The sequence below is a fragment of the Dipodomys merriami genome, unplaced genomic scaffold, assembly GCF_024711535.1.
Source record: "Dipodomys merriami isolate MVZ:Mamm:240054 unplaced genomic scaffold, mDipMer1.0.p SCAF_12, whole genome shotgun sequence".
In the NCBI taxonomy this organism is placed as follows: Eukaryota; Metazoa; Chordata; class Mammalia; order Rodentia; family Heteromyidae; genus Dipodomys; species Dipodomys merriami.
The window spans coordinates 46,367,708-46,382,242 of record NW_027202493.1 but is presented as its reverse complement, the minus strand read 5'-3'; the positions used below and the strand labels follow the sequence as shown (position 1 = coordinate 46,382,242).

General features: G+C 48.7%; 1 protein-coding gene across 1 annotated transcript in view; it reads right to left on the bottom strand.

Moving 5' to 3' along the window:
- The window catches only part of Csmd1 (CUB and Sushi multiple domains 1), a 1,029,359-nt gene that overhangs the window by 202,036 nt on the left and 812,788 nt on the right, over nucleotides 1–14,535 (bottom strand). Inside the window, exons 13-17 of the mRNA XM_070015936.1 lie at nucleotides 9,191–9,373; nucleotides 7,815–8,141; nucleotides 6,678–6,872; nucleotides 3,068–3,206; nucleotides 416–603 (exon numbers count right to left, since the gene is read on the bottom strand). Coding sequence (XP_069872037.1) covers nucleotides 416–603; nucleotides 3,068–3,206; nucleotides 6,678–6,872; nucleotides 7,815–8,141; nucleotides 9,191–9,373 — 1,032 coding nt within the window. The remainder of the gene's footprint in view (nucleotides 1–415; nucleotides 604–3,067; nucleotides 3,207–6,677; nucleotides 6,873–7,814; nucleotides 8,142–9,190; nucleotides 9,374–14,535) is intronic.

Sequence of the window (14,535 nt, the reverse complement as noted above, 5' to 3'; positions counted from 1 at the left end):
CGGCCATGATGAAAGGGTTAGGCAAGTCAGGCCCAGTGTGGACTTACTGAGACTCCAGAGCCCCGGCCTCCTCCCACCTTCCTTCAGCATAAGCGAGCGTCAGTGCCTCCGTGACGTCTGTCAATGATGTCAGGGACGCTGTCTCCTCTGTCCTGGCCATGACAACAGCTCTGTGCACCCCAGAAAACAGCTGTGCACGCGTGTACTGTGCACAGGCATGGGCCACCACCGCAACGCTTGTCTAAATCACACAGCGGGTGGACGGCAGAGCGGCCTGCGCTCAGCACACCACCACCTCTCTCCATTCTTCACCAGAGTTAAGACAGGTGATCACTAACTAATTGACGGCTCACAGAGGCCCAGCTGCCCGCACACAGGAAGACAAGCACGCGGCCGGGCCCTGGGGGTCACTCACTCTCATAGTGGATGAGGAAGCCCACGTTGGAACGGCTGCTGTCGGTGGTGAAGAGCAGGAACATGAAGTTGCCGGTGCTGATGAGGAACTGCGGTGCCTGCGTGCCGTGGTACTCTCCGATCAGCGGAGAGGAGCTGGCCGCCCCGTCCCGCACCTCCAGCGTGTCGTAATTGACTTCCGTCTGGAATCTGCACAAAGGGGAAGCGGGCGGGAGAGGCATTCCCGGCAGGGTGAGACCTCAGACGTCACCCACTGCTGTCATCCTACGACCCCAATGCACGGTGCATATGTACAAACGAAGACACAGAGACAGACGGACAGATCATAAAATCTGGATACATATTTTATGTTTTCCTGGAAGTAAAAACACATTCTAAACGTCTCCATTTTTGTATCTTTCTAGATAGGGACAAGATGTTACTCGGCTTGGACACGAACACATGGTGAAAGCCAGAGTGGAGAGCTCATAACCAGACAGGACAGAGATCATCTCCAATTCGTGAAAAATCAGTGTTTGTCATTTCCAACAAACTGTGCATGGGCCTGCGCTTCCACCATGACCACTGACCCTTGAAATGGACACTGTGAAAGGAAATTATCTCTCAAGACAAGGATGAATTTCAAAGATGCCTTTTTTGCTCACATTCACTCTATTGGCACCACGTAACTAACACAAGTGAGTTGCTCGTTCTGAAAGCAAGCAAGCCCTAATGATTCAGAAAAGTTAGAAGAGCCTCCAGGAAGTGCTTTGCTTTGCTTGTGCTTCTACAAAATCTGGCCTGTAATTGTATTTCTATCAAGTTGCTGCCCCTGGGGTCCCGAGGATGCGATGATGGCTCCATCCAGGCGGGTAGATCGCTTTCTAGATGGACCGGCTCATCCTCCGAGAGCTAACCCTGGTTCCCAGTCCGACTCTGCCCTCCGGGAGCAGCTAGGGCACCGTCGGCCTCGGACTCATTCGGTAATGGTGAGCCAAAGGCTGCTCTGAGGTCCGGGTGGGTACCTGGCTGGTCACAGAGTGAGCAGATGAGAGCAGGACCCCGGGACACAGATGTGCGCTCTGCGGCACGGCCCAGCCCGGCCCAAAGGCCGCCCTGCCGTCCAGCGACCGCCATTTCACACGCAAGGCTGCTCCCTCACCCCGTTCCTTCCCCAGCATGAAGCCAAAAGGCACACCATGGCACGGAGCAGAGCCGAGCCGCGCCCAGGCCGGCAGCAGAGCCAGCGTGGCCTGTCAATCACAACTGTTGCTTCAAAGACCTGCGGGACCCCATGTGTCAGAGTCCAAATTCCAGCGCTTAGGATGAGTGGAAAGCAATCACATTTGAGATATCACACTGAAGTACTCATAATCCGTTTCTGTGTGACACCAGGACAGATCACGTGTCCATCTCCACAGCTATGTCGTTTCTAAGACCACCAAGGAAACTCTAGATGCTTTCCACATTTGCCCAACTGAACGCCTCTCATGCCACAATACCTTCTGCATGGAATTTAAATCTGTACATACAGCACACCCTTTTTGAGAGTGTCAGCCCTGGACCAGGTGTGAAATAATAGAAATAATAAATATCACACCAGGAAATTCATCTTTAGAGAAAGTACAATATTTACTGTAAAAAAACACTCATCTAATAATATCACATAGGCAAGGTACTTGAGGTGGAATGTAACAAAATATCACATTGAAATAATATTAAAAGGACCAGATGAAGGAAATTTTAAACGCATCTTCAAGCAATCAAGGGAGACAGAAGGGCTAACAGATCATGTAAAGGGCAGGGAGAGGGTATCACTTCTACTGAGGGATCTGAACACCACAGGGCTGGGAACTGGTGTTCTGTTCAGGACCTCATTCTGATCCTGAAAACCATAAAGATAAAAAAAATGGAAAACTAAATCTAATAAACCACTTTATTAAATGGCAACTCATTTGTACAACCACGTAAAGATAATAAAAAGAAAAAATTAAAGAGCGAACAAAAGCTAATATAGTAAATATTTAAACGGGATCCACTCCCTAAGATGTATGAACCAAATCTTTGTCTTTGTCTGGAAGGATTTTCACACTGGATATTATTATCACCCAAGAGACTCTTGAATGCTAACTTCAGATACAAATGATCATTAAAGGTGGCCCAAACCTCACTAAAAACTTTCCTAGGCTGACGTTAGCAGTGATTTGGGAGTGGGAAATCCAAGGAACCGGCACCGCAGTGCTTCTACTGTGGAGTCTGGTCTAGAAGAAGGGCCCTGCCAGCGAAGCTCAGCTGACCCTTGGTGTCCGTGCTGAGGTTGTATAGCACATGGACAGTCTGTTTCAAACAACAACAACAAACCAACCACAATGTCCTTGGTTTTCAATCATCTAATCCATGTAAACGTTGACACAAACGGCTGAGCATTTTATCACACACAGCTCAAACGGCATTCTCACATCGGCAGAGGATGGACAGGAAAAGACCAAATAGCAAAGCCAACCTGAAACCCGGTCCCGCTGTAGCACAGCTGGTGGGCAGGTCATAGAGACCCGATCTGCTACATGGGTCCAGCAGGTCGCGGTCAGATGCGCCGTGGGGAACCAAGCAGCGCTGTCTCCTCTGCGGAGGCAGCGAGGGGCAGGCAGCAGCAAAGGAGGGGCGCCCATCTTACCTATCGAATGTTATCTTGATGGAATGTCCTGGCTTTGCTTCGATGATCCACTCACAACTTAAGGAATCTTTGTAATACCCAGGCCACCCAGGGGGCAGGATGACTCCACTGGACGCTGTCAGGTGTCCTCCACAGGGAGCTGAGAAGAACACAAACTCCTGTCAGGTAACGCTGAACAGAGGGAGACACCACCCCACAGAAACCGCTCAGCTCAGTTTGCATTGTCAACGCAGGTCAGGGTCCTCCTGTCCTCTACTGTGTGCTAACTGACCTTTAGTGACCTCTGTACCCCCCAATGTAGGATCTTACGCAGCTGTCATCCATAGTTTACATGCATTTGGAGTTCAACCAACATCTGTTGATCGAATCTGAAATTCAAGTGATGTGAGTCTGTATGCTGTGTTTTATTCATTTAACTCAGGTGACTGTTAAATGGTGGCTGAGTCATAGAAAGCAGAACAACTTCTGTCAAATCTAGTTCAGCCCAGACTGACCATCCTGACCGATGGAGATTTGACCAACTTTGACCACACATTCATGAGCTGTGATGTCCTTCATCTTAACGTCTATTTCAGAGTGGGTCAGGGCACTCAGCAGGTTAGGGGTAGAAGAGAAACAGAGAGCTACAGAGGCTCCACACTCCATAGCCACAACACCCTTGGCATCCAGAAAACTTCTGTGGGAATAAATAATAGACAGTTCTTCAAAAAATTACATCGACGTGCGTCTTTCACTTTTTAGGCAAAAGTCATATTATTCTTGTAATAATGGCCATTTCTCTCTGATGGATCTAAAACCCTATAATGTTCCTCTTAGATCCTTTAAGGAGGTTTAGTCTGAGCAGTGCGGCCTCACACTGGCCTTGCATTCCTGTTTCTAAGGTGAGACTTTTGCTGGTTTCATTGTCTGGGTTTTGCTTGCTGCTTTGTTCTTTTTGCTAGTTTCCTGGCGGTGTACTTTATGTTCATTTATTTCAAGTCCTCATGTGAGATATGCATTTTCCTCTCAGCCTTGCATTTGTTGCTTTACATTTTTCATAATATTAAGACTTTTCCATCTTGTGGTCCCAGATAGTATAAGACATAACATTGGAATTTCCCTTCAGCATACAACTAACTAGAATGGGCCCTTTGATTTTAGATACATGTTTGTAGCTCTATTCTTATTAAACACTGTACATTTGTTAGTGCTACGATCTAGATTTATTTTAACTTATTAAGGTAGCCAACTATACAACTGATCTGACAAATGACTCTGGAGAAAATACTAAACACTCATCCTTCAATCAGCTTTGTTGTTGGAACTTCTTTCCCATCTTTTGATTTGTTTCCCTACTTGCTCTGCTTGCTCTGGAGGTTGGATTTCTATTTCAACTCAGCAAGTCCTTGGTGAGGGAGTCTCGTCCGCCATATTACCTGCAAGTTTCCTGCCTCTCTGAGGCTCACCTCCTCAGTTCCCAGGCAGGAACGTTTTCAGTGTTCTCCATAAGGAACATGTCTGCAGGTTTTCTTGGCTAACCACCCAGCTGGTTATAGGAGAGCTGGTGATAGGAGAGCTCTCTGCTAATTCTATGTGATCATTTTCCTTTTATCTGACCTCACGTTCCTGCTTGTTAGCCCTTTACCCTAGTGGTCCTTCCTACTTCCCTACTTAACAAAGCCCACCACGCATCTGCAGACAGGCAGATGCAGAGAAGAGGCACCGAGGCAGCTAGAATCGTGGCTGGACAAGAGCAGAGGCGGGGCATGTCATTTTAACCATCGTCTCATAAAATCACTCATGTCCCAAGGTCGGTAGTGAAACGTTTGGTTCAAGTAGTCATTAAAAACACAATTAACTGCAGACCATTGTCTAGCCATCCCAAGTGAACATTTAACTCCTTGTAAAAAATCGAAGGTCTGTATGTCAACTTTATAACAACAATAAGTAAATTTAAAAAGAAAAAAATCAGAGCTATCAATCTATTAACATGTGTAAAATTCAAAATACAAAATGATATATTTATAATATATGAATATTAGTTGTATTTTTATATATTTTTATTTTTATCAATTTTATTTTTAATTTATATATTTTAATATTTAAATATATAGTTGTATTTTTCTTGCACTATAATCTCCCATCCACACATTGTATGGCTACTTCGCCAAAGACAAGGCCCGGCTGGACCTTAAACTTCGGTGAGAGACTCTGGAGGTCAGGCTGGGCAGAGCGAGGTGTGTGGCAGCCCTCATACCCCCACTGTGCGAACGACCTCGAAGGTCAGTGTGTACTTAGTTTCTGCTTAGACCTCGGGGAGACCCTCGGCTTGCTGGTGTCAGGTCAGTGCACTGCAGGTCGGAGAGAAGTTCCCACTGCACGCATTCCTTTTCTGAGGATGTATTTAAAAAAATTGTCTCAGGGTTGAAGGCCTGCCAAGCACTTGCCCAACCCCAAGTTCCACCAGTGCTACCACGTAAATAAACATATAGATGCTGCCTTGGACAACTGAGAAAAAGAAAAATTATTACCATGAACAATATTTTTGTATGCAAGGTTCTTTTTTCTTGTTTTGTTATTATCATGCATTAAAATACCCTGTAAATACTTCATTTTTATAAGTTTACATATTTTCTATATATCGTATTATATTTTTTCAAACAATTTCTGTGCCTATTTGATGTCATAACCTTGCTAGCAGTGGCCTGGCATAAAATATATTATATTTGCCCAACCATTCCTCAGCTGTTTAATTTCAGTTGTATCCAACTCTGCCCTTATAAATACTGTAAAAAGCATTTGTGAACAAATATATTTTCAAGTTTGTTCTAATATTTCACTACATTAACCTCAAGAGTGTAGCTTAAGGCTCAAAAACAAGGAAAATTTAAAATCTCAATATAAATTCTTACTATGATGCTGTGATTTTTATATGCTCACTAGCATGACCAAGAATGAAAAGATGCCCATTAACATATTTAAATGTTTATCAACCATATTGTTGAAGGCTCAATTTGTATTTCTTTGGTATTTCCTGGAAATAAGCTTGAAAAGATTTTCTTAGGTGACTGGAATGGAAAGTTAGGGAAGACAGGAGTATAGATTCTGAAACATTTAGAAAATAAGCAATAGTAGTAGGCAGCAGCTTTTTCTCTAAACATGTTTTCCTCACATTTTTTAGGTAGCTATAAACACAAAATGGTCAAAACTTGCATTGCTGCTGTGTTGGGGTCTGTCCAATCACCCCACATTTCCCACCACAGCCGTAGGCCCCCGGCAGCAGCTCCCAGCTGGTTTAGAGATTGGGGCCCACCGAGGTGTATTTGCAATGGAATGGTGACTCCTCATGCAGTGCGCACTGGCCCCTATCAGAAGGGAATTTGGACATGGAGTCAGACACAAGTGGAGGGTGATGTTTCCAGAAGCCAGGGATGCTAGTCCATTCATTCTCCCTTAGGATTCCTGGGAGGAGCCAACCCTGGCTTCGAATGAGCCTGGACATCCAGCTTGAGGCGGTGAGAATGAATTTGCTTTGCTCAGGCTACCTTTCTGGCTGTCAGTTATGGTGGCTTTAGAGGCTCAGGTTTGGCGGCGCTGGATGGCCCGGGAGAAGGGCGGGGCGCAGGCTCACCCTCACAGCGCGGCACCGTGGAGCTCCACACCACATTCCCGTCCTGCAGGACGCAGGTGATGGACTCCGATCCCTGGGTCTTCACAAAGCCATCCTCGCAGTGGAAGGACACGGAGCTCCCCAGCAGAAACCGGTCTCCGAATCGCTGCCCATTCACAGGAATGCCGGGATCATGGCACTCATTCTGACCAAACGCTGGGAGGAAAAGAAAAGTAGAACATACAATTAAATGCCAACAATATCCATTTAAAAATAAAGAAGCTACAGTTATAAAGCAATCCTCCCCAAATTTGGTTTACATTTTTGATAAGTATGTTGAATAAGCAGAATTATCAGTATTTATGAGAATAAAAGAGGAGAGAGAGAAAGAGGGAGGAGAGACGGAAAAATAGGTTTCCATGGACACAGACCCTCCTCCTGGACACTGAGAAGAGAGAAAGGATGCCACCTCCTGGAGCACAGAAAGCAGCCGTGGCAGGCGCACCGACGGGGCTGGCCGTCCTTAGCTTTGTCACCTGACACTGGCAGAGTGTGCTGAAGTTTTAAGACCACTTATTTTAACTTACAAAATAAGTAATGGTAAGCCTACACCTGAGAGCTACAGTGGTGCTGATGGACTGAAATGTAATTACTGGAAAATTCTAACTAAATATCAGGGGAAGTGGTCAATAAAGGATACCCTTGTTTTATTCATATGAACAGCACTTGGTTTATTTCTGCTACAAGTGCATTCTGTGACATCTGCTTTGCAGATGCATGGATGGATGGATGGATGTGTGGATGGATGGATGGATGTGTGGATGGATGGATGGATGTGTGGATGGATGGATGGATGTGTGGATGGATGGAGGGTTGGTTGGCTGGATGTGTGAATAGATGGATAACCAGAGAGAGAAAAGATATACAAAAGATCCAGCCCCTCTATGATAGAGCTGGCCAAATCACTCAGGTAAAAAGTGATTTGTGTCTGGAGTTCAGGTTTCTGTAATAATTTTGCTACTCCTGTTACTTTACTAGTGACTCCCTAACTTCAGAAGTTTCAGCCTTAAACTGCCACTTCCAGTCCACGTGAAGGACTTCCTGTCTGCGTGAGGAACTTCCTGTCTGCTATGGAGGCTCATGCGTAAGAGCACTTACTGGTGTAGGTGATGTTGAACCCTCGGCCGGTGGTGGAGTGGTCGGACTGAAACTCCAAGCGCACCACGTGCCCGCTGCTGGCCAGCTGGGCAGGCACTTCGTTGCCCGAAAATGTGCCAAGGACGGTGATATCAGAGAGCCCGTCATCTTTGACGGCCAGGAAGTCAAACTGAGGCTCCACGTCGAAGTCATTGAAGATGAGGTGGATTCTGCTCCCGGGCTCCGAGATAATCAACCAGACGCAGTTCATGTTGTTTCCGTACTCCTCCGGGTAGTTTGGGGACAGGATAATCCCAGAGGAGGCCGTGAAGTTGAAGAAACACGAGACTGCGGAGACAAGGACACATCCTGAGCTGCTCCACAGGGACCCGACCCTGCCCAGGAGCCTCCTCAGGGCTCAGGGAGTCCAACTGCCCTGTAGCCCTGGGGCTGGTCCCGCCCCACTGAAACTGCCAATTCCAGAATGAATGTGGGTGTTTCTCCTCTCTCTCTGTCTCTCTGTCTCTCTCTGTCTCCCTCTCCCTCCCTCTCCCTCTCTCTGTCTCTCTGTCTCTGTCTCTGTCTGTCTCTCTCTGTCTCTCTTCTTTTTTTTTTTAGGTAGGTAGTGGGGCTTGAACTCTGGGTTTGGGTGCTGTCCCAGCTCTTCAGCTCAAGGCAAGCACTCTATCGCTTAAGCCACAGCGCCACTTCCGGTTTTCTGGTGGAAACTGGAGATAAGAGTCTCACAGACTTTCCTGCCCAGGCTGGCTTTGAACCACGATCCTCAGACCTCAGCCTCTTGAGTAGCTAGGTTTATAGCGTGAGCCACTGGCGCCCGGCCAATGGCCTTTATCCTCTCTAATTGTTTCATCATGTCATGCAGCTCAGCTAGGGCCACACAGGGTGAGGGGCCGGCTTGATTTAAAAAGGGTTACTGCCCAGTTGGCTAAGGAGGCGTGGTAATGTCTGGGGGCAGCTCTCGACCCCAGCGCAGCAGCACTCCCTCGAGAGCCGGGCTGGGCACAGGAAAATCCACCAGGGGCAGTGTGTCTCCCGTGAACACTTTCCATTAGTGTGCAATTTTCAAGGTATTCATAATTAGTGACCTAAGAAAATGGGATTGTGTTCCAATTATAAATGATAAAAAGCTGTTGTAGAATGTATTAGGAATTTCTCAAAAACGTGTCTTTCTCTTCTAGAGCGGTGACCTCTCACCTGGGGCTTAGCTTGAACTCTCTATGATCTTACCTTGGTTCCCTGATGCTGCTGCAGTTATCCACAAATGTAGGCCTTCTTTTAGACTGCTCCTCCACATGGCAGGCCAGGGACACACACACACACACACACACACACACACACACACACAGGCACAACACACGTGGCAAGCGGGTACTCACACACGCAGCTCGGCTTGTTGCCCGACCACTGGTTGTTCTGCTGGCAGGTGATGACCCTCTCCCCCACCAGCTCGAAGGCCGCCTGGCACTCGAAGGACAGTGTGTGCCCGTGCAGGAAGCTGCTGCCCGTCCGCTTCCCGTAGGCCGGAATGCCGGGGTCCCCACAGCCCCCCTTCTCAATTTCTGAAAACGAGAGAAGACATGAACCATGCAACAGTGCACAGAACTCGCTAAGCCCACAGGGAAGCAACTTGAGTGTTTCTTTTCACTGGTCAAAGCGTCGTTTTTGAAAACAATTTCAGATGCACAAGTCATCCCATGTTTAATTCCAAAACCAGAACAGAATCGTGATGCAACATTGAGAGAAAGGTAATTGTTTAATGTGCTGTCTTTTAAGATTCACAGGCCACTAGAGGAAGTGCTGGCGAGACAAATGTTGTAGTTAATCGATGCATCTCTGAGCAAAGTGCTGTTACAGGACGGAAACACGGGTTCCAAGCACATGATTTTTTGGTTATGAACAATACAGACGAAGATCACTCCCCTCAGAATATCTCCATCAACATACTCCATCTGGATATTCTCCTTAGCTGAAATGTGAGAATCACTTTTGAAGCAAAATGAATGCTGTGTTTTCATGAGAAAAGAAACCAAGGCTCGGGGAGTGGTGGCTAGAAACGCCTCCGGGCCTGGAGCTCGCTGGGCGGCCCTGGGCAGCTCTGAGCCTGAAGCTCGCTGGGCGGCCCTGGGCAGCTCTGAGCCTGGAGCTCGCTGGGTGGCCCTGGGCAGCTCTGAGCCTGGAGCTCGCTGGGCGGCCCTGGCCAGCCCTGGGCAGCTCTGAGCCTGAAGCTCGCTGGGTGGCCCTGGGCAACTCTGAGCCTGAAGCACTCTGGGCGGCCCTGGGCAGCTGAGCTGGGGCCTCCTGGGCCCCCGGGGTCTGGTGTATCCGAATCCTCACCTTCACCATTTCCAAAAGGGCCGTCCACTTTCGACCTGTGAGATATTTACTTTTGAACGATATTCTAGTTGTTAGGATTTTTATCAGCATGACATTTATGCTTAGCCTCCATGTCTGATAAATTTTAGTTGGTACTTTATGCTATGCCCATAAATGTTGATAGGCTAAAAGAACAATTTGATGCAGTGTTTATTCTGTTAATGGAGCTGAGGAAGTTTCTAAAACCCGACATCAATCTTGGGGCATATATAAATCAAAGTAGCGGATTGGCAGCTGGGGACGTCCGTGGGGAAACCTGTCGCTGCGTGCGCTCACCCACATCCCCGCAGGAGTGGGAGGCCCAGCCTGGGGACCAGCTGGAGGAGGAGCGCCCGCGGGTCTGGACAGAGCGCAGGAGACGCACGCGGCTGACAGGGCAAGCCTGGGAGATGCCGTTCAAGGCATTCAGATCAACGTATGAACGTGAGGCTCATTGGACCATTTCTGATTTACAAAAGGGAATGCCATCCTAACACCGCACCCTCCCGCCCACCCCACCACCGTCGCTGCTTCCATTATTCTTGCAGACAGCCTTGGCACCTCCCTGCGAGCCTGGCCAGGACGGGAACCGTCACACTGTTGATCTTGCTGTCCCGCGCTGCGGCTCTGTCTGTTGTGAGCTCACTCCTGGCAGCGGATGCTTGTTTTTGTGATGCCAAGAGCCTCTTCCCAAGAAAGCGGCATGCACTTCCCGTGCGTCTGGGGGCTGCAGTCCTCAGCTCTGTCTCTCCAGCTGGGGATTCCCACTGTTGCCACCGGGTGCCAGACCCCTGCACACATCCCGCCCCGGGGTCCCTGTCCCCGGCCTCTGTCCAAGACCCACAGTGCCCCTCTCCAGGTCCGCAAACTCCCAGTCCAGGTGACTTTTCCTCTCGTGGGAGAGTTACAGACAGCTATTTCATAAACGTTTTAGAACTAGTCTGGTGCAGCGTGGACAGATTTTCGTTGAGACCGTGTCTTTTAGTCCCAATCTGGGGTGAATCTCTCAGAACAATGGCACAGGTGCATTCTCTCCGGACCTCGGTACTTAGAACGGTGCTCACTGCAGCGCCGACACGGCTCTCCACTCGGAGGACACGTCTCAGCCTCTCTTCAATCTGTAGACTGAACTTTTACCTGAAGGAGGCTCCAGCCCAGGCCTCAGTTTCTAGTCTGTGATAAATGTTTTGAAGCTCCATCTGTTCTAGCTGCAAGCAGAACAAGACTAAGCGTGCAGGGCAGATCCTCACTCCCCAGGCTTGTCCTCGAGGTGGTCAGCAGCGATGGCTCTGTCCGGGAAGCTCTCGGCGGAAGCCGAGCCGGGCAGCCCCAGGCTGCCCCTACCACGAGGCTCTGTCCACTGAGGGGTGGGTGCCGCTTTCCTCCTTTATGATCATCCAGCACGCCGCACACCCAAGTTCAGAATGACACAACCGAACACAAAACGCAAAGGGAGAATTCTGTGAACAGGAGCCCGCACACCTGGGCACGCTGCAGGCACATCGTTCACCCGGCTCTGTGCTCCAAGGGAGGGGAACAGGGAGAGCTGCCAGCGTTCCCGGGAGAGATCAACCGCGCATCTCTAAGAGAGGCAAGTCTCCGTGGTCTGTCTGAGACCAGGGACCCCCCCCCCAACCTCTCCACCCGTGAAGGCGGTCACAGTGGTGGCCATCCTGGTGCAGGGACTGGAGGTGGGGGTGGGGGAGGGGCAGCAGCCACCCAGGCACAGCCCTGGGTGTGGCTGACTCCGTGCAACTCTGATGACCTGAAAGCACAGTGACCCCTCTCCACGGAGTTCCCACCCTCAGCCACCCAAACACTACGGTCAGAAAACGAGAGCCATTCCTCAGAAAGCAAGAATAACCACCAGGAACCATTCCCGACTGCGCAGTAACCTCTCCTAATAAAGGCTCGACAAACAGGGGATCCTGAGTAATTTGCCAATTACAGTCCCTAATTTAGAGAAAGTCAAAGATTTATGCATGAAGAGAGACACCAAAGTGAATTTATTATACATTCCCAATCAAAAATAATCTCCTAGGAATGATTAGATTTCTCCAAGTATGCAATAAATATACGCCAATAAATTATATCAGTGCAAAAACAGCTAAGTAATCTCATAAGCTAAACAATTCCTTTTTTCATGGGTCACAGTAAATGTGTCACTAAAAACCCTGAATTTGATTTCCTATGGGTATCAGAGTAGCACTTGGCAGCTGGTCAAACAACATATAAATCTATAAACACTGGCCTGAACACAAGCATATTTTATTGTCCCCAGTCATAAGAAACCTGGAGGGCGGCAGGAGGGCAGCCATGACTGCCACCCGCCCCTACCTGGCTTCCCGCACCCCAACAGCCGGGCCTGGCTGCTTGTCACTGAAGATGTAAGGCAAAGGAAGGAAACGCCCACAGGAAACTCAGCCCCTCTCCTGGCTGTTCACACCTCTTCCGCTACAGTGCCCACCATGCCCTCCGCACCGGAACATCCTGGAAGCTGGTGGACAGCAGTGTGGGCGACAACCGCTGCCCCTTCTGGTGTTTTTGCAGCCAGTTTGCCACATCTGCCGCAAAACGCCAGCAGGCGCTAAAGATAACAGCCAATGTCATTCCTACTAAGAAGACCCTTTTCGGTGGTCTTTCAACCATGGAGCCATCTCAGTATCTCAGCCAGTGCCGTGCTTACTATTTTGCCACCTGTGCTTAATTTTCAGGAAAATTAGTCGAATTGAATGGGTACATTCCTCTCCGAATACTGGAAATGCTACCTCTGACAAAGTGTATGAATGAGAGTAGAACAATCTTGATACAAGTAGATACAATAAACAGAGGAGGAGCCGTAGAGCACTTGGACACTTCATCTTGTATTCAGTTGGCCATAGAAGTCACGCGGGCCCAAAGGCCTCTTGAGTACACAGTTACGTTTCTGCCGTGCGAGGGATTTGTGTTTTCTTGGACCCAAAGTACTGCAAGGAGCCAGGTCATCGCTGGGAGGAGGATGCACACATGACAGGGCCAGAAAGCAAAGCTTGGTTGTGGGAGCTGTGGGAGGAGGTTGATGAATCCTCCCCCTCTTTTACAAGGAGATGTTTACTTCATCACCATGCAGCGTTCACTGTCCATAGCTCATGGGTCATGACCAGCCCCGCAGACACGGACGACTCTGCCACGTAGCTCTGCTGCGGGCAACAGCTCACAGCCTCCTATCCTCAGAGACAGGAAGCAACCTTGTGAGACAAAATCAGGCTATGTGCTTCTGATTACTGTGACGGTCCACGTGACCACTTTGTCTACCAAGTAATCGACTAAATAATAGCTACAAGATACACTGAACAAAAATATCCTGTGTGTATCGTATCTTCTGAGCTTACTTTATCATTATTCTGGAATTGAAACCGGTAGTGAGCGATTCGTCATTCAAATGTTTTTCTGGCTATGTTCTTTCAACTTTGCTCTAGAATCAGGCCGACATTTGGGTGCTAGGCTAATTATCTGAGCACTGGTACAAGCCTTCCTCCTCCTCCTTCCCTTCTTCCTTCTTCTTCTTACCTTTCTCTTCCTCTTCCTCCGCCTCCTCTGCTAGCTTCTCCTTCTTCTTCACTGTTTTTCAGATACATTCTCATGTGATTTTTCCAGGACAGGTCTTGAACCAACCCTCCAGCTCTCAGCCTCCCAAGTAGCTGGCTTGACTGGCGTGCACAGTTGTGCCTGACAAGGGTGTCTCTCCATTGAAGGGTGTAGGTCAACGTCAGTGCGTGTGTGTTCGGCCCTGATCCCTGCTGGCTCAACTCACCCTAGCCGGAGTCGAGGAACACGCCCCGATTCTTTGACTTTCTAGCAGTCTTCTGGGGGTTTAAAACTCCCTTTTTCTGAGCTGCGACTCGCACGATGTAAAACAGGCTGACTGAGCTCGATCCTCCCCAGTGCTGAGATCACAGACCAGCACCCTCACATGCAGTGGATCTGTCTGGACACGATCCCACTGCGGGCTGGGGGCCCGTAATTATGATACGTGATCAAGATCCCAGCGCAGCAAAACCCTTGGGGTAGGCCTTCTAGAAATTCAATCTGTTTCTGGCAATGTTCCCTGAAGCCATATGAACATTTCCTGCCTCCCCATTCCACATTACCCCGGGTTCCTAAAGCCAGGAGAAAGATCTCCAGGCCTCGCGAGTTTTAGTTTAGAGACGGACTGGGCCTACCCCACCTGGCCTCCCTCCAAGCAGCCCTCAAGCCCTACCGGATCTAGCTGATCTTCTGATAAACACGACGGGATGGGATCGGGTAATTACTGGTGACCTTTTCTGTGTTTCTTTTCCCTGTTTGTCAGTGTGTATAAATTACACATAATAATGGGTTTCATGACATT